This window comes from Heterocephalus glaber, unplaced genomic scaffold (assembly GCF_053883595.1).
Source record: "Heterocephalus glaber isolate CG9 unplaced genomic scaffold, H.glaber_assembly_v1.0 deba00000347, whole genome shotgun sequence".
Taxonomy (NCBI): Eukaryota; Metazoa; Chordata; class Mammalia; order Rodentia; family Bathyergidae; genus Heterocephalus; species Heterocephalus glaber.
Window position 1 is genome coordinate 22653878 of NW_028258143.1, and position 20106 is coordinate 22673983.

General features: G+C 43.4%; 1 protein-coding gene across 11 annotated transcripts in view; it reads right to left on the reverse strand.

Moving 5' to 3' along the window:
* Positions 1–20106, reverse strand: part of Clasp1 (cytoplasmic linker associated protein 1) — a 260640-nt gene that overhangs the window by 15035 nt on the left and 225499 nt on the right. For 10 of the 11 annotated variants that reach the window (XM_087198200.1, XM_087198215.1, XM_087198196.1 and 7 more), the window contains 6 exons: positions 19081–19224; positions 18445–18551; positions 9353–9503; positions 8585–8828; positions 5906–6096; positions 3894–4022 (listed from right to left, as the gene is read on the reverse strand). In XM_087198200.1, coding sequence (XP_087054326.1) covers positions 3894–4022; positions 5906–6096; positions 8585–8828; positions 9353–9503; positions 18445–18551; positions 19081–19224 — 966 coding nt within the window. Of the gene's footprint in view, positions 1–3893; positions 4023–5905; positions 6097–8584; positions 8829–9352; positions 9504–14156; positions 14274–18444; positions 18552–19080; positions 19225–20106 lie in introns of all 11 variants that reach the window. The other variant, XM_087198201.1, reaches the window with a different exon arrangement.

The following is a 20106-nucleotide window of genomic DNA, read 5'->3' on the forward strand; positions in this document are numbered from 1 at the left end:
AAAATATAAAATTTAAGTGGAAATGATCTAAAAATAAAACCCCTGGAGATATAATGATTCTTTTACACTTATCCAAGAGTACAACTTCCCCAAACCAGCCCAACCACCTGAAGCTGGATTCTGATGCCTTAAATATTAAGATATTTTTGTATGCAGCGAGAAATGTTTGATGGGTTAGTATAGTGACATGAATTTCCATTTTTAATTTTTTTTTTTAAAAGAGTCAAGGTCTTGTTATATTGCTCAGGCTCATCTTAAATTCCTGGGTTCAAGTAAACGTCCTGCTGCAGCTTTCCAAGTAGTTGAGACTATAGGTGCATGACATCACACTCAGCTAACATTTTCCTCACTTAAGTGGGTAAATGTAACTGAATATTCACTAATGTGGCAAAATTCAGAAGTTAAATCTAGTGATAGAAAATTCTCACTTATGGAATATATTCAAGAAATAGAGTTGGAGCAAGACTTGGTGGCTTGTGCCTCCAATTGCAGCACACTGGGAAGCTAAGGCAGAAGGACTGCAAATTTGAGCCCGCCTGGGCAACTCAGCAATTTAGTAAGAGCTTGCCTCAAAAAACCCCAAAAAATTAAAGGGTAGAAATGTAGCTTAGGGAATTGACCCTGGGTTCAATTCCCAGTACTGAAAAAGAGTTAGTACCTCTTTCAAACTAAAGAGAGCATGTACTATCTATCATCCAAGATATGACTAGGAACAACAACTATTTTTGCAACTTTTTCCTAAGAGATGGCACTTCTCAACGGATAAGGATGTCTGAGAATGGTTTTATGTAGCAATGTTAGTATGGCAGATGGCAATTTAAAAGCGTATTCCTGGCTAGGGTGTAGCTCAGCACCAGAATACCTGCCTAGTATGCGAGAGGCCCCCTGGGTCCCATCTGAGGCCCTGCCGCCCTCCCCTCAAAAAGATTTTCGTCCTGTCTTTCTACCTATCCAGGGCCATACGAAAATGATGACCACTAACAACAGAGGTGGAGAGCAGCAGATCCTGGACTGGGACTCAGATTTTCTGTTTCAAGATTCACACCCCACAATGCCCCAGAAGCTCCTCCTTATAGTATGAATTCTTTTATTAAATCCTCTTTTGTTAATCATGAAAAGAGAGGTTCTCAACAGACTATAAATTCTAAAATGAGAAGAGTTCAAACTAACATAGTGATCTTAAAAAACAGAAAATGGGCTCCAGGTTTTAAAGGTCACTATCAAGCCTCAGCCATTTAAGGTGTCTGCTGAACACTACCACCACTGTAAACCAAGCAACTTCATTAATGTTAAGGGCACTAAAATGCAATAGCAGCATGTATTTACTAAAAAGATAAAAATGGAGTTAGGTAATGGGAGAGATTTGCTTATTCAATTAGGAACTATGAAAAGATTATGCCTAAACTGACAAACACTAACTTTTAAAATAAAACCTCTGTACTAGGATCCAAACCCTCTACCTGTCATACTCCCTACAGAATGTCTGTTGGCTTAAGATGGACAACACATCCAGATTTGGTGCCTGGGACATTTTCAGTGTGTATGAAAAATGTTCTGCACACATAACTTCTTTCAAAAGAACCTGAGAAAGCAACCTTTGCCTACAGGATGAGAGAACAAGCCATCCTGTCATCAGCCTTGCTTGATCTGTTTTGTCTAACAGCTTTGTGACACGCTTCCACTTTCTAGAAGCTGTCCTCAGGGCTGCCATTCCACAGCTAGTACAGTGCACAATGGTCACTGGACCAGCTGGCCAGGCAGGTTGGAGGTGGGGAGGCAGTGCCAAGGTCTCTCACTGCAGCCCTGTGTGAATCTGCTGCTTCCCCCTCTCTTCATCTCCTGCCAAAGCCCGGGTTCGCTGGGAATGGACAGCCACTAGCTTCTTCTGCGAAGGAAGTTCCCAAAGAGTTCACTCTGGGATGAACACACTTGGGAAGTTTTAATCTGATAGGAAAAGAGACTATGCCTCAGACTGATAGGGCAACCAGGCCTAGAAAAATTCTGGATTCTTCCCAACACATGCTTGGAATCATAAGGATGTATGTGGTGAAGAGAATTGTAATGAGACAGAGAAAAATTATGTGCAGTATTAATATGCCAGCATGATGGCTACCACACAGCTTACGTGCATTGAATTGCCCTAACAACAAGAAGCCAGGAACAAAGACAGATGAGAAAGACTCAACCCATTTTAAAGGAAAAGGAAAAGAAAAATGAAAACCAAACCTAAAACCTAAATATGCAGGTTCCTGAGTGGCTCTGGCAATGTGACAGAGTGAAGTTTCATGAGGAAATGGTGAGGGCACGGGGCAAGGTGAGCTGGAGGCATGCAAAGCTGGGGAGGCTGCCAACACCATGGGCTGTGTTGTGCGCTGGTGGAGCTGAGTGGGGACCCTCAGTTCTCAGGAACTCTGAGTTAGCTGAGTGCTGCTAAGTACATTTGAGGCAGGACATTTTCTGTTCTCTTTCCTGGAGCAATTTAAGGGAATTTCAGAGTGAAGAACTTACTCGCCTAGATGTCTCATTTTGCAGGCAAAACCCAAATACACCCAGAAAATAGTAAACAGCAAACAGATAATTTAAATCTGTTAAAGTTGTATTTCTTATATAAAACTGTCAAAGTTTTCTCTTGAAAACAGGATACCCCATTTAAAGACAGACACCTCTCAATTAATCAGTAAGTGCCAAAACATTGTTGCTGGTTTACAGTTTCACTTTATTTTAATTTTTCTGGGTCTTAGAGACAGGCTCTCCCTAAGTAGTTCAGACTGGCCTTGAACTGAAGGCGATACTCCTACCTCAGCCTGCTGAGTGCTGGGGTTACAGGCGTGCACCACCACACCTGGCTACAGTTTCACTAAAGGTGGCCCGTCTCTTTTTTTCTTTCTTTCTTTTTTTAGGTGGCCCATTTCTAAGCAAGTTCTTTACCAGTGACCATGTTTATCATTATGGACAAGCTATTAAGGCTAAAAATACAGCACAGGGCAGCTGTATAGAATCATAAGACACCCGTTCTGTCAGTAGTTGCTGGGCACAGTCTCTTCCAGGAGCTTCTTCCTCACCTGAACAGCCATGTCGATCATACTGGCCTTCCCCGTCCTCACATTTTTAGTGTAAATGGAACGTGTTTTGTTCAAACATGAGTGATCATCATCATCATGCAATCATTTGGAGACTATCAGCTGGAAATCACACCTAGCACCTGTACACTTGGTGCTGTGCTGTGCTAGGGCTGGAAGGTGGAGAGACGCCAAGGCAGAAGATGAGACACTGCCCCTGTTGCCTGACTTATGTGGTGGAGATCTGAAGAGGTTAAAGCAGCTGCAAGCAGCCATACAACTACTGAAGGGAAACACTATCATTTAGGGTCTCGTTCTGCTTGTAGATGTAAGAACTGTTCTAGCCACAAGCCCCTCACTCCATGAGCATGCTCAGACGGAGTCATGAGACTCATGAGACTCAATTGTGCAAGTGGCTACATCTCATTGGGTCAACTCCAGTGTCTGTCATCTCAAGTTTTCTAAACTTCTAAATAAACAATTCTGTTTTCTACAATGCCTGACACTGAAGTCATTTATTTAGGAGAGCTCTGCAGACCTTTATCACTCTAAGGACTGGTGAGCAACAGGGCCAAACATACAAACACAAACAAGCCAGGTGTCTGCTGAGTGTCTGTGACCACAGCATGCGTGCAAGTCTGGGTTCAGAACCTTGGGAAACCACAGGGACGCCTGCTGGTACCTTCAGTGTGCAGCTGTGCAGTCAGTTTAACAGCAATGGGAACTTTACTCTGTAGGACGTTGGCTGAGCTCCAGGGAAGGTATGCCTACCCACTCCCAGTCTGCTTTCCCGGGTCCACCTGCTCTGCACCCTGGCCATGGGGCTGGGCTCACCTCCTTGTGGGAGTCTTTGTGGGCTTCCAGAGTCTTCATGATCGTCAGCTCCGCATAATTTTTGAATCTTGCTGGCTGGTTTCTCAGAATTTCCCGTAGAACTCTCAGTGCCAGGGCTCGAATTGAATGCTGGGTACAAAAGAAAAGCCAGCCTCACTGAACAGTACACAGCACATGACCACACACACAGGCCAGCACCCAGTCTGGGCTCTCTGGCATCTCATAGACCCCGCTAGGTCAATCACAATGTTTACTAGACATGAGCCCTCTAGACAGTTCCCAGATGACAGACACTGTTGTACAGTGACACTCCTGGGACCCAGCACCTAGGATGGATTAACAAAGGCTTCTTGGACAAGCCTGGCACTTGAGACCCAATGAGGACAAAACATCTAAGTTCACTATCAGTCCCCTGGGGTTTGTGTATTCAAACTACCTTTCTGTAAAAAGTATCGAACTACAAGCCCAAAGCAACTCGCCATTTCATGGACAGAGCCCTGAAGGCTATGAACTCTGAGGACAGCAGCAGACCTGCTGGTGTTCCTGGCCTCCTGTGTGATGAGGTCATTAGTGCGAGGCCTCAAGCTATTCAAGGCAGTCACGCATCTGGAAAAAAGCCATCCCAAACAGACGCCTAATCTCCAGAAAAGAGAATGGAGTTTACACCAAACATAGCCAGTAAGTACATCCTGATTCTTTGTCACTCATCTGCACACTGCACACTAACACACGATTCACCTGCCCTCAGCACGACATCATTTTGTCTCCCGGTAGAGGCCAGCCAAGCATGACTGCTTCCAGAGCCAGTACTTTGTTTTAAGAAAAGTTAATATAGATCTTTTATTACCATTCTTCTATCTTTATTTATCCCCAAACCAAACCAAACCAAACCAAACCAAACCAAACCATCAGAAAACAATCTGAGTTGCCATGGTATTCACTACCCTGCTCTTCCCTGCTGCTTGCTATCAGGATCAGGACCACAGTGCCCTGGCACAGCCTGTGGCCTGCACTACATCCAGCTGCCTGGCAGCCCTCCAGCTCCACCTCTCTAGGTTCACCACATGCACTTTCTTATTGTTTCTGTGACCCTACACAAAGCCAATGCGGAGAGGTGGGTTTCTACTTCCAAAGTTAATTCTAGCAGTCCCCAGCATTTATTCCCATCTCCATGTAAGGGACCAGCCCCACAGAAGGGAGAAGGCAGGACTTTGACTAGATTATTCTTCCCTTTAATAAGAGTTATCTGTCTACTAAGTATCACATGGAGTCTCAGACCAAGGATGTCACAAATGCCCAGTTTGTCGCATTTAAATACCTCAGTGTGAAGAGGGCCTTTTTGTGAAAGCACCGCTTGACTGACTGAGATTCCTGGAACTGCTAATACACACAGAGGTGGAACAAAATGGAATTTTAAGGAACACAACATTTAACAGAGGTCTTCTAAAGAATAAACTCTTTCTCTACAACATATGAAACTCACAGGGAAGGAAGTGCATCTTACAAGGCCACATTTTATGCTTAGGCAGTATGAAGCAATTCTGTTTTAGTACCTAGAGGCAGGAACTCATTTCCCTTAATTAGTGCAAATCCAGCTACAGAGAGAAACTGTATAGAAGGCAAAGTGAGGCCTACGGTTGATAGACACATTACCTTGCTAAAAAGTGCTCAGAAATGATGCTAAGACGGAACAGAATTTTTTATTTTTCTTTTCTGTACTGAGACAGAACCCGGGGGTGTTCTACCACTGAGCTACATCCCCAGACCACCCCCTGCCCTTTTAATATTCAGACAAAGTTTCCCTAAGTTGCCCAGGCTGTCCTTGAACTTGTGGCCCTCCTGCCTCAGCTTCCCCAGGAGTTGGGATTATGGGTGTGTGCCACTGTGCCTGGCTCGGTAAATGTTTAATATAAACTGTGAGCACAATCCAGAAAGGAAAGCTGCAGCCAACCTGACAAGAAAGGACACTATGACTTGCCCCCAAAAAGGGCCCGTGCCAAGCCAGTGCCTACATCTTTGTCCCCGAGGGTCTCCAGCAGCAGCAGCAGGATGGTCTTGAAGTGCTCCTCCCAAACGCCTAGGCTATCCTCCCGTGTGATTTTGAGTAGCTCCAGTAGGGCACCCTTCCGCTCTTCCACCCGCTCGTTGTGGTTGGACAGCTCTTTCAGCAGGTCTGCCACCAGGTCAGAATGGTCGATGGGCACTGGAGAGACATACAGGACAGATATCAGCTCACAAGGAAATGCTGGCTGCAGGCCCCGGCCCTACCCTGCTTTGTGGTTGGCCTTCATCTGCACAGTCCCAGCAGATCTTGTCACTGCATTAACTGCGAGGACAGAGGGCAAGACAGCTGCCTAGAGCCATTGTGTCCATGCCCTTCCTTCCCACCTCTTCTCTTCTATTTCACACAAGGGGAAAAGGCAGGTACCCTTCCCAAACCCCTTCCTGCCCATTTTTCCGAACTCTGTCCCACTCAGAGTCCAGAGTCAGACCCTCCCCATTGGGATAGCTCTGATCATTATCAGTCCCACTCTAGCACATTTGCTTGCTCAAGACTCACCTACTATCACCTCTTTGAATAGCAAATCCCTTCTCCAATGCCCAGAGCTCAGAAAGGAACAGAGTGAACAAACACCAGTCAAGGTGTCTGGCTAGCTGGGCATGGTGGCACATGCCTGTAATCGCAGCCAGCACTCTGGGAGGCTAAGGCAGAAAGATCTTGGATTCAAGCCCAGCCTGGACAACTTAGCAAGATCTTTCTTCAAAATAAAAAATGGGCTGGGGAAAATAGCTCAGTGCAAAGGCCCTGATTTCAATTCCCAGTACCACTCCCTACCTTCCCACAAAACAAGTGTCTGGACTATTCAGACACTGACCATGTGAAGACAGTGGAACTGGTCTAAGATCACTGAGCACAGCTCCTGGGACTTGGACTATGTTTGTATGGCAGGAGAGCACATCCTTTCTCTTCCCACATTTGTTTATGAGAACTTAACTCTGCATATTTCACTTCATGTAGTGAGTAAGAAAAAAAATCAACAAATCATTAAGAGCTACTTCAATGTATATTTGTATATTTCTTTAGCTACTGAGATTAGGAAGCAGATACACAAGGAAGTCTGAATTGCTAGCAACCATGCCATTTTGTCACACTACCTTTCTCTTTCAGCCTTTTAGTGCCCAGTTGGTGGATAAACAATAACTGACACTCAAATCTCTATTTGACCTTAATAAAGATTGATAATGGATAATTCTACAACCAATGAAACAACTAGTCCACTTCTCCCAGAAAGCAAAAGTCATAACAAACACCCTCTGTCTTTAGCCTCCTGCCCAGGAAACAGACACTGGGCCATGCACTGAGCTGCTAGCCACCAGCTGTGAGCAATTCATAGCCATGAAACTATGTTCTCAAACCCCTAAGGCCACTTGTGCTGTAGCCAACTGGAGGACTTTTTTCCTCTGTGGTCCTGAATCTGGTGTCTGCTTTTGCCCAGCCCTCGTCTCATATAAGGGTGGTCATTATGAGCCTGTTACCCCTGGGGCCAGGGACAGCATCTCATTCTCCTCTCAGCCTGGCACCCCACACAGTTCACGATGTACAGCAACACTGAGTGAATGTAATCGTTTAGAGTTCTAATTAAGGTTTCTAACAATTCTTTGTTCAAGCTTCAAAAACAAACTGGCCTTCAAAACAAGATATGTAATTAAAAAAAAATCACTATGAAGGTAAAATAAAATAATAACTAAACACAACTGAGGTGAAAAAGACAAAAATAAGTTCCAGATCAAACTACCATCAAACCAATATATACTTACTCACTGGTTACTTAATGACTGACTGACTGACTCTATCTATCTATCTATCTATCTATCTATCTATCTATCTATCTCTCTATCTATCTATCTATATGTATTTTGGGGCTGGGGGTTGATTCCAGGGCCTGGTGCTTGCTAAATATGTGCTCTAACACTGAGCTGCACTCCTAGGCCCTGGACACTAGCCTTACCACAGGAACCAGAAGAAAACCCACACTAGCTCCACTCTGTACCATTCTGTTCCTATGGTATATTTTGGACAAGTCACTTAACCTTTCTGATTCTTAGTTTCTTAACCTGTAAAATGGAAGGAATTCCCTCCATCTCCAAGATTTGGCCGGGGATTTAGCTCAGTGGTTCTACCACCTGCCTTGCAAGTACAAGGTCCTGAGATCAATCCCCAGTACAAAAAAAAAAGAAAAAAAGAAACCATGATGACATATGTATGACACTCAGCTCAGCACCAAGCACATGGTAGGGCAAGTGCCCAGTGATGCCAGATCCCCTCCCTCCCAGCTATAGTATTGTAGTCAGCGTGGCACAGCCCAGGAAGAGCTCGTCAGAATGCTGTGCCAGGACGCCTTGGACCCGTGTGCACTGCCAACTCCCATCCACTTAGGCCAAGGTCCTTGTGCATCTTCCCTCCTGCCTCCAGAACCGGACTGCAGGCGCACAGAAGACAGCAGCTGCCTGGGCAACTATTTCTGGGGCTTCCCATTCTTAAGCACCCAGCAGGGATGCTACAGGAAGTTTCTGGACAAATGACTACTCAGAATAGACCTGGCATTTCTGTTTAACTAGCTTGCTCAGAGCTGGTTTAAATGGAGAAAAGCATACTGAAGGCCCCACTGGACAGCCAAACAGACACAAACCATCCCGAAGTTGCTCCATGTCATCATCAAACATGGCTTCTTTCAGGGCTGTCTTATCGTAGGTGTTGATGGTGTCTGAGTAGGGGTATGGGTTATAGTCACGTGCTCGAGGCCCTGGGAAGGCACGTGGGGGCTGGGTGTTGAGGAGAGAGGTCTTGTTGTCCAGAGCCGTCCTTCCTCCTTCCACTTCACTGCCACCCCGGCCCTCGGTGGCCGGGGATGCAGCTCCTCCATCCCGAGATACCTGGAGCACAGGACAGGGTTAGTTCCCTTCTGAGACTTTCAACACAACTTTTTTTTCTTTTGATATTGAGAAATATTAGGAGGGCAGGGATTTTCATTTGACACACTCCTGACCTTCATTCAGGCTGCTGCTCAGAGGGCAACACCATCTCTATAGCTCATTCTTCCTGAGCACCAAACCTGGCTGCAGGCGCACAGGTGTGAGCCCTGACCATACCTCATACTCAGGTACCTGCCTTTCTTCCCATGAGACTGGAGACCTCAGGGAGCCCAAATAGTGTCTGGTTCAGGGTCATCATTTTTATCACATCATAGAAACAAAAACATGTCCACGATATATGAAAACAAGCTAAGGATTACTCTTAGAATTTTGTAAAATTACCTTGGGCCTCTAAAAATAATACTGTTCTGATAAAAGGACCAAAATGGTGATGAACCTCCATCACCACTGTGATCAGTGTTCAGAAGACTCAGTAACAATCAGTTAATTGACCTTTAGTTCTCTATTAGCCTGAGGATACTTACAATATCAAAGTCCTTTTTGCCATCTCGTTTAATTGGCTCATTCAGATCCTCCTGGCTTCGGAAACTAAACTTTTCAATGGCTTCTGTAACTCCACGTAGAGAACTATAGATTTCTTCAGAGTTTAGATTTTCTGTGTCATAGTCCAGCATGCTAAAGATCAAAAATATTTATTTAAGTTGAGGTATATGCATAAAATCAGGATATTGGCACACACATGTCACTTAGTATTTACAGAGTGAGACGTAATTATACTTTTGGGATTTCTTTTGGTGATTTGGAATGAAAAGGAGACATTTTTTTCTTATAGTACTACCAGTGAACAATTATACATCTTCCTGGTCAAATCTGACTCAAACATTTTATATCAGCACCCAAGAACCAGTGGGAAACAATAACCATGAGAATGTAAAAACTCAAAGGTATGACAATTGGTGAGTGAATGCATGAGGTAATGAAAGTGGAAAAATAATGTTCTTATTCTGAAGATGGAAAAAAAGTAGTTTGGTTGTTACGTGTCTCAAATGTACAAACTTGAATTAAGAAGAACAGGCACTTAGAAATAAAACTTGCATTACCAACAAATTTCTGAGAAGCAAAGCAAACAACTTCACAAGGCTAGGCTATATGTGCCAGGATCCAATCCAGAAAACTAAGGCCCTATTTTAAAATATGAGACCACAACAACCCTGTAGATCCACCCTAGGACTCCTGGGAATCATGGTATTCAACCAAGAAGGAGCCTGCTGTGAATATTCACCTCTTCTAGATGCTTTCATTTGGACCTTTATAAAAGCAAATCTTATAAAGAGAGCCACATTCCTGGATGGACATCTAAAAACACTTCTTGGGCCGGGAATTTAGTTCAGTGGTTCCAGTGCCTGCCTTGCAAGCGCAAGGTCCCGAGTTTGATCCCCAGTACTAAAAAATAAAATAAAATAAAATAAAAAAATAAAAACACTTCTAATGGCAAGAAATATTTGTCCCTCATGGAAAAGTGATATCAGGTGCTGTCCTCTGAGACAGTAAGCAAACCGCAAAATAAGGCAACTATGCTGAAAAGCCTTCTGGTATAATGTGGTTTGTCAACCAGTGCCTTATAGATGCTGAAACGTGTATCCTAACAGCTGATCCTGAGAATGAAAGCCATCACTGTGCCTCACTGAGAAAATCAAAAAAAAGCATGGGATGGATACCAGAAAAAAGGAAGCAAAGCATGATGTAGCTGTCAACTAAGGACAAAAAATATAACTTGGTTTATATGCCATTTGTTTCAAGAAAGTATTCAAGCAAAGATCAGCTGAGTTAGCCTAATGTAACTTACAGAAAGTCCTGAACTACAGAGCATTGCTCAAGGAATCACTCACTGGCTGTGTGCAAGTAAGCTTTCAGCAGTAGCAAGGATTAAAGAAAAGCAAACTTTCTGCCCTTCACAGGAGTAATCATTGAAAGACTAAGCACTCACTATCAGGAACCCTTCCTAAGGACACCAACCAAAGCCTGTGCTCTGCACTAGAGGCAAATTTCCTATAACTTAAAAACAACTAACATTTACCTAACTTGTCCCCTTACCTAAAAAAGAAAGAAAATAAAAGGTTTGGGCAGATGATTTGGAGAGATGTTATTTGGGGTGGCCAGATCTCTACTAGGTGGAGGGGACAATTATCCCAGTGTATTCTAAGGCTGACTCAGTTCTTCAGGCACCAAAGACCTGAACTCACTCTTAGAGATGGAAGTTCTTTGCCTAAGACTGCAAAATTAGCCCAGACAGAACCATTCTTTCCTGATGAATGGACAAAAGCACACACCCCAACTATATCTGGAGAGTTCACAAAAGCATATGGCAACTCAAAGACTGGCTCTGACACCAAACAAAAAGAAATGTGAACCTTGAGTACATGTGCTGCTGAAATTCCATGGATATACTGACAGGAGGCAGAATAATAAGCTTGAATAGAATTCAAAATTTCAACTTCCTTTCAGGTCTCAAGGCTGTCTCTGAGGCAACATCTCTGGATATGCAGAAAGCATGGCTGGGGAGCAGAGGTGCCCTGCCCCTCTTTCCTAGGAACACAGCAATAGCAGCCTATGTTGGGACAAAGGCAGTTATACACCTGGCCAGTATACTCTTTTTCTATATAGAGACTGAGCAGTATGACTCAAAAAAAAATATAAGATGTAAAAAAATGCCTCAAAATACTGTGAATCACGAGAACTAAAAATAACAGCATAGCCCATGCAAAAGAAAAAGCAAAATCAAAAAACTGAAAGAATGATGAATGGACAAGAGGAGGTCTAGCAGAACGTTCAGTTTGTTAAGGGATGTCACAATATTATTTTCCATGTGTCGCTTCAGAAAATGTTGACTTTCAGATAATTCATCTCATGATTCTCAACCTGAACTTTCTAAAAATATTTCATTTCAGTTCAATTAACTTTTTCATTACAACAGCCTCTTTTGAAGGTAAATTAAAGGATTCTGCCTGTTAATGTTCCTCCTTCTCAGTTTCAATGGATAAACCAATTCCACCTTCCAGATCAAGAGCAGCATGTGCATGCAGGAAAACCGGAGGTGCCTCCTTACAGGATCCTGAGTGTGAGCTCTGAAGTATCTCCTTGGTATGAAGCTGAAACTAGGAGCTCCAGGTGAGAGACGTAACTGCTTCCCTAGCAGGAAATGGATTAGTGATTATCTTTGCTGTTTCTAAATTCTTGGTTTGTCTTTTTTTCAAAGCACTTGTGAGTGTTCACTTTATAGGGAAAGAGAAACTTTCCATGAAGGTCCTCACCGGGGAGTGGCCACACACACCATCTTGTGTCCTGATGAGCAGTGCACAGGGAGCAGGAGGAGGGGCCCAGTGGCTAACTGGGAGGAGGCTCCATTAGGTGACCCTCCATCTGCCTCCTACACCACAGCCTGACTCGTTCCAGCTCTGGACAATCGTGGGACATAATCTTTGGGGGTAAAGGCTAGGTCCTGATCTCCTGTAAACACTGATTAGACCCCAGAGGGTTCTTTAGATTAGAAAGAGTTAATCAGTCAACAGTCACTGACCTAAGGTCAGGGGTCACTTAGTGCTACAGCCGAATTCAACCCTGGGCCTGCCGTACAGAGAACAGGATGGTGGGTGGGCCCAAAAAGAGACTGGGGAGAGGAAGACTGCATTCTGAGGCTCTCTTTTCATTTTGTAGCGAAAGGACACTGGTATGAGATGACCTTGGAGAAGGGTAACTGCTCTGTTATGAAATTGATGAAACAAATAGATTCCCTCCTAGTTTCCTAAACATAAAGTCTTCAGTCAGCTCTCTCCCCCTGATGTTTAGCAGAGCTGTGAGTACGTATGAAGTATTATCCACTAATGAGTCAGCTCGGCATTGTTCCTATGTGATATGGGAAAGAGGATTCTGGGAAGGCACTGTCCTCTGGAGAGCAGCATTATGACCAGGTGGGGAGACCGGTGGGGGTGAGGTGTGGTGTGTATGAAGTCGGGTAAGGCAATGCGTACACTGAGAGATTCATAGTCAGTAAACCATCTGCAATCTGAGGCAAGGTTAACCTTAAGAAAAAATAGTGCCAGGCATGGTGGCACACATCTGTAATCCTAACACTCTGGAAGCTCAGGCAGGAGGATCACAAGTTTGAGCCCAGCTTGCCAACTTAGCGACTTAGTAAGAACCTGTGTCAAAGTAAAAAAATAAAAAAGGGCTAGATATGGCTTAGTGTAAAGGCCGTGGGTTCACATCTCAGTAGTGGAGGGAAAAAACAAAAAACAAAGCACCAAAAAACCCCTACCATGCTTTGTTAACATTAAAGACAGCAGCATTCTTATCTGCTTGCCCTAATTTTATGTATCCAGAAACATTCACCAGAGTTCTCTGTGTACTTTGGAAGTAACTTTCGGAGCTGTAAGAGCTTCTTCAAAAGAAAGATGTTAAAGTATACAGCTGATTTGTTTAGTATAGTTTTCAACTTCCCTAGGATACAAAAGTACGTGCAAAAGCTATCTATGAAGTATTTCCAAGGTAAAAGACTGCTCTGTTTTTGGACCTTATCCTATCACAAAGAACAAGAAATCCCCTTAAAAAGTTCAGGACAGCTGGACTGCCCAACGCTCTGCTCTGTGCCCCCAAGAAAGCCCAAACAGGCCTCACAACCTACATGGACATGCAGGATCTAAACCTCGGGATGCTAACACTGCCACAGTCACCAGTGTCAGTGAGTCTCACGTAGCACCAACAGCAGGGACTTGAGAGGAGCTCTCCTGCTGGAGGTGAGGGAGCTCTCTCAAGTGCAACAGCGCTCTTACGTCTCCTGTCTGATCTGCATGCTCAGACTATCACCCGTGACAGTATGTAAGGAAGGAAGTGATGTAGCAATAGCAGGGCTGCCAGCAGCACGTGCACTTGGGACAACATGGGTGTCGCCTCCCCTTAGTGGAATGTCTCTGCACCTGAGAAGCATGCTAAGGAGACCACTCCCACTGTCACCTCCTGAGTCCTCAGTCACCGAGCTCCTTGTGGAAGCTCAGTGCTGCACTGGGCCAAAGGCTCATGAGAGCAGGCGGGGATGAGTCTGGTTAGGGGAGAGGGTCATTGTCCCTGTGATGCAGCAGCAGCTGGGCTCATGAGACTCAGCCAAGATTAAGCAGTGGCTCACACTTCTCACCAAGGCTCTACTCCTGTGAGGCTAAGGTGAAGCAGGGACCACATTGGAGGAGCTGAGAGGCTTTCCCAGAGACCTGAGACGACCTTGGAAATATAATAATATTGTGACACCTCAGACAAGGGTGACAGGTAGCTTGTTACCTGGGAGAGTAAGAGCGCCTGAGAGTCTTGTGGGAGGGAGCGGTGGGAATGGAGTTAGGCTGAGAAAAGGGAGGTGGGTGCTTCGATAACCCATCGGCACTCCAACCCCACAACCGACTGCAGTGATCAGAAGAGGAAAATCAGAGACAGAAACACAGCAGGCAAAGGGGAGGGGACGAGAAAGACGCTGTGCTCTAAGTGTCTTCCAGTCTCCTTTGTCCTTGACAAAGTTCTATCAAAATTAACCGGAGCAAAATTAGCACTTCACCACACAGAGAAAAAGAACACATTTCATTTTACAGTTTGGTCCTCAGTGCGACTGCTTCATTCTTTTCTCTCTCAAATATGGGCTGCATTTACTACTTAAAAATCATGTGAGACTGCTAGTGTGTCTAGGGGTGAGCATTTGTGCAGGTGTGTGAGGGTGTGTGTGTGTGTGTGTGTGCATACCTGAGAGTGTATGTGTCTGCCTGCTTGCCTGTGTCAGGAAGGACGTTGTAAGCGCTTACATACAAGCCTGGATGTTCTGTTTCAGCTAGTTCTTTAGTCATTCTCTAAAGAAGACAATGGGGCCTTGACTTTAAGGGAAGAGAGGGACCGCAGCAGGGATACTCAGAGACCAGGCCATGCTAACCAGGGGACCCTGGTGGGGGCGAGGCGCTCTCTGAGCTGAGGCCCAGTGAGGCAGTGTTCAGAGACCAGCAATTTTCTGCAAGAACAGCAGCACCCCTGCTGGGCTGGGGCAGCAAGTCTCTGCTGGTCCACTAGGGGGAGGGGCCAAAAATCGAATTCTTCTACTTACAGCACTTGATATGAACACTTACATTCACCCAGGCATGTGAGTGTTCATCTTCGTCTCACAAATGTCACTAGCTGGCCCAGGCACGCAGGGTCCGGGATAGAAAGCTCTAACACCGTTGTGTTTAAAAGGATAGAAAAGAGACTAGGAAGCAGGAGCTGAGATGGCTGCAGAAAGAACCTGGGGCAGAGTCCACACTATCATCCTGGCTCCTAGGGAGCAGCCCTGCTGCCACCAGTGGAGTTGTAAGAGCAGGTGCTTCTGCTTGTGGCTCCTTCCCAACCCGAGCACTGTGACACCACCATTTTGTAAGGAATAAGGTGAGGGGGTCATTGCAGCAGAGGGCTTGGAAACCCTCTCTCTCCAATCACACAATGGGTTAGGGTGGGGGCTCAAGAAGAATGCAGCAACATCTCAAGCTGGGGATTTGCTGACGGGTGAGGAACAAGCAGACACACTCACAGCTAACTGTGTTTCTTCATTAGCTCCTGCTTTGGTTCTACACATTCTGGAGTCGCTGATGGGTAGAATATATTTTATTTTATTTTACTTTTTTTGGAGACAGGGTCTTGGTATGTATCCCAGGCTGGCCTTGAACTTACTATGTAGCCCAGGCTCATCTTGAACTTGTGGTGATATTCCTATCTCAGCCTCCTGAGTGTTGGGCTTACAGGCATGTACCACCATGGCTGGCTTTCTGATGGAAGGAATGTGAAGTCCACCTAAAACTACTTTCTGTTGCCAGGGGACCTACTGGTAAGCTATGTGGTCCCATTCTGCTTGGCAACATGTTTGCCAAGAGTATAAGGCAGACCTTTGTTTCCTCAATGGAAATGAACTTCAGATAATTTCTGAAATTGCCCATAACTCTGTTTTTCATTTACCTTAACATTATTGGGCAAAATGGGCTACAATATAAATATGTGCTCAACAGTGAAAGAACTGTAGTTTATAAATCTATCCATATACCAAGTAGTACTTTATTAGTTGGTAATAGGCAGTCATTCTTTTCTCACAGAGAAATATTGATTAATGGGTTGCCATGCTGACATCTTTGATTATTATACTGATAAAAGTGATTTCTTCATTTTTTATTGATTTTTTATTTTTGGTTCCGGGGATCGTACTCGGGACCTTATGCTTGCGAGGCAGGCAAAAGCACCACTGAGCTAAATCCCCAGCCCCATTATTGATTTAAAAAAAAAAAATCTATCAAATTAGATTTAGTTGCCATTTGGGAATAATTCTTTATTATTACCATGATCCAAATGCAGAATATGAAGACAAAAACAAAACAACCTTACTCACTTGGATACTCAAAATTAGTTTAAAAACAAGTAATTGGCAACAGTCTTCCCTCATAAGAATAAAAGGCTATTATTGCATGAGCATATCTCAAGAAATATTCAGAAAAACTGCTGAGACTGTGTACTGTAGACTTGTCACCTCTGTAGAATGTGGTAAATGTTAATTCCCCAGTTGAGTGTAAGAATTCATTTCTCTTACAACTTTACTGTTAGGAAGCATGTAGCCTGTCTACTTACAGTGACATGACAATGCAAAGCAGTTTTCCCCACCACTGGGCAATTTTTTGTGTGTGAAAAATCATTTTTCTTATTGAGCTAAAATTGACGGTTATTCAGCACTGAATGTGGGCATTTTTTTTTAAAGAAAGAACCTACATAATGAAATAATTCCCTAAAGAAGAATTTGTCCATAAGAAAATATGTAGGCACACTTGGATTTTCTAATACTGAAAGTGAATCTCTTCATTTCTTCTACTAATCTGTAATCCTAAGAGTAAAAATTAAGATGAGGCTAATTAAGAAGGAATGGTGACCTGGAAAAACAAATTAAAATTTTTAATGATGTGGAGGATCTATGAAGATTAATTTCTACCCAGTTCTTTGATGGACAAAATGTGCTAGCAGCCCCTGTCAATTTTTTACCCTAGATTATTAGACCACAGAATAAAATACTTTTTGCTTATTTCCTAAAAAACGTGCCAGCCGATGCAATAACTAAAAGATGTTATGAGCTGTGTATGGAAGAATCAATTTTCCAGTTAATATTGCAGAAATACCACACCTAGACAAAGGCAACAAGCTCTAGAGAATATCAGTTTTCCATAACATTTTGTAATCAAAATCCTGGTCATCTAAGACAAACTATACACTTTAAATATAGATTTTAGCATTAAAAAAAAAAGTTGGCCAAATCCTAGTCACCTATGGGGATAGTCAAAGCCAGTTTCAGTGATTTCTGGTCTCAATTTCTACTTATAACAGCCTGTTAAAGTCATAAATACAGACCAAATCCAGAGACATAGCATCATACTTCAAGGGACAGGGGGACATCTATCCAAATGCACACAAGGGAATAGGAACAATAAATTTGTTTCACTAAGAGAAAAATATAATAGAAGATATGAATTTGGTATGTTTCACAATATATTCAGGATAAATAAGGAACCTAACAGAACTTTGGTGGTAAGGAAGGAATAAGACCCCAGACAACTTAAAAATCTAAATTTAAAAGCACTTATGTTTTGTTATCTTCCAAGTAAAGAGGTAAACCCTTAAAGGGAATATGGCTTTCCTGCAATATTTTCATTTCATTTTAAAAGCTTGGTGTCAGCAACCCACAGGACAAAAACTTCCTGGTTGTCATTGTTAGTACACCCAAAGATCTGGACTTCTTGTAGACAAAACACAGCCTATTCTGGCCTGTATGGCCACTACTCCAGGAATAGGGCTGGGAGTGACTCCACCCCCATGAGGGAGTCACTATGTAGACTCTAAAGACTCTGACTAGAGGGAGGGCTATTCTAAATTACCTGAGACAAAGCATTTTCTCTTATTATTTTGAGACAGGGTCTTGTTACATAGTTCAGGCTGGCCTTGAACTCTTAGCCATCCTCCTGTCTCAGCCTCTCAAGTGCTGGGATTACAGGCATGTGCCACCATGCCCAGCTAGCATTTTCTCTTCTGAGGTCACTGCTCAGATTCTTTAAGGTCAGTGTTGCATGGTACAACAAGAGTCTGAATATGCTGACCTAATTTAATCCTGAAATTCTAAATTACAGTCCTCCAAAGCAGAATTCTGCATCAAATGTAAGAGCTACTGTACTTGGAATGGCTAGTTGGTTGGAAAATTACTCAAGACTTGGTGCAGACTCACTATACAGAGTTTAGCAGATGATTAATATCTTCAGGTTCTCCCACCACTTGGAGAACAGATAATGAGTTCTTTCATGGACTTTATGCAAAAATGTGACTTCTCATTTTGAAACTTAGAAGATACTAGAGAGTGTTTAGAAACTGCTCCGTTTTACTATATGAGTTAACTATTTTGTCCAAGAATTAGTTATAACTGGAGTGAGGACTAGAAGCCATATTACTCACTGGTACTAAGCTGAGTTTAAAAATCTAGAAACAGGCTGCACACTGGGAAGCTTCAGTTTCTACATTTCTGTGGAAGTGAGCTTACCTTGGAGATAGCCCACCGTGGGAACAGTTGGTGGGTGAGGTCAGAGGGCTAGTCCTACTGCTGGGGTGTCGGGAGGGCGTCCGGCCAATCGTATTGCTTGGAGATCCCTGGGGTAAAGGCAGAGTAGGCCCCATTATTTAAGTTTTCTACAGAATGCAACTCCCCTCTTCCCTGGGTCTTTTATCCCACATGTAAACAAATGGGTAGACTCTGCCCACGATGCCTTTTCATTTCTCCCTCCTTGGAATTGTAAGGTCCATTTTATGAGCATGTAAACCAAACGTGGACAACTGTCACACAGACATTCCTAGAGTTGAATGACAATGTCAGCCATGCTACAATGACTGACATAATCGAGTATTTGCATATTTACAGTATTAAAAAGATGGACTCAATGATGAGTGAATAATGACAAAATATTAGTAAAAATTTAACTGACTGAACAACCTACTGTATGAAAAAGGCCATATAAAATACCAGGCTCATTTATCCATGGGGATGCTGTCAGGCTAAGACAGCTCCTGACCTGAGATGCTCCCAGTCTGCTAACTGGTAACAAGGGAGCTGGCTGGCCTATTAGCTGGAGTCTAAATAAGGGACACACTGAGGTCACTATCAGCACGAGCTCGAACTCACCACACTGGTGTTACTAGCGTTCTTGAGGTGGTTATGCAGGAGTTTGGTGGCACCATCCTGAAATGTTTTCGGCAAGGCACCAAGTAACATGGTAAATTCAGGGGTGTTCAGTTCAAACAGAGAAATCAGCACAATCTGTGCTGCCTAGAGAAAGAAACAATGATTAATTTATGTGATGTACAACAACACATTTTGGTCAAAATGTTCATGAATGTTTTTAAAAGTAAACATTTTTTAAATAAGTAAAATCTGGGGGAAATACCAGAGCTAAAAATGTCCAATTTCATTTGGAAAAATAAACCTGGATCCGTTTTAATGCTGTAGCTTTGGATTTCCATAGCACATTAATAAATTCCTGTAATGTTCCCTTGTCTGGCAGTAGAAAGTTGATAAATTGGTAAATGAAAAAACTATAAAAAGATTAAGTTGTTGCCACTCTAAGAAGTCAGAGCTGGATAGGGTTCCTAGTGCAGCCTGGAAAGAAGTTTCTATTCAAGCTCCCCAAAACCTTCTTCACCTCAACTTCACTCTTCTCAACTGAAAAATACTTAAAAAATTAAAGTCTATACCATCCAACTTTGATGGCACCCTCCTACTTTTATGCCAATGAACCAAGAAGAGACTTTTGGGAAGCAAACTGGCCATCAGATGGTATACATTAAAACCTTCTCCTTCTGCCCTCTTTTCTTTAGTGAGACAACACACTGCATGAGCACTTGTGAGGGTGGCAGCAGGTGGGGAAAGCAATTAGCTGAAAGAAGGGCAGCCAAGTGAGGCGAGGCTTTCCAGAAGGCAATGTGCTTGCTACGGTACCGCCTTAAGAGCAGGCAATCTGTGCTTAAAAAGCAAGGCCTGTGGAATTAATTACTGTACAAGGATTTTGATTTATAGGAGCTGAGCCAAAAGAAAATTTTGGTAAATACCAATTGGCATTTCTGTCTACGGCCACACCACCCTGAATGCGCCTGATCTCGTCCAATTGGCATTTTTTATTATTTTCTAAAGGTTAAGAGAAAGGTAAAGACA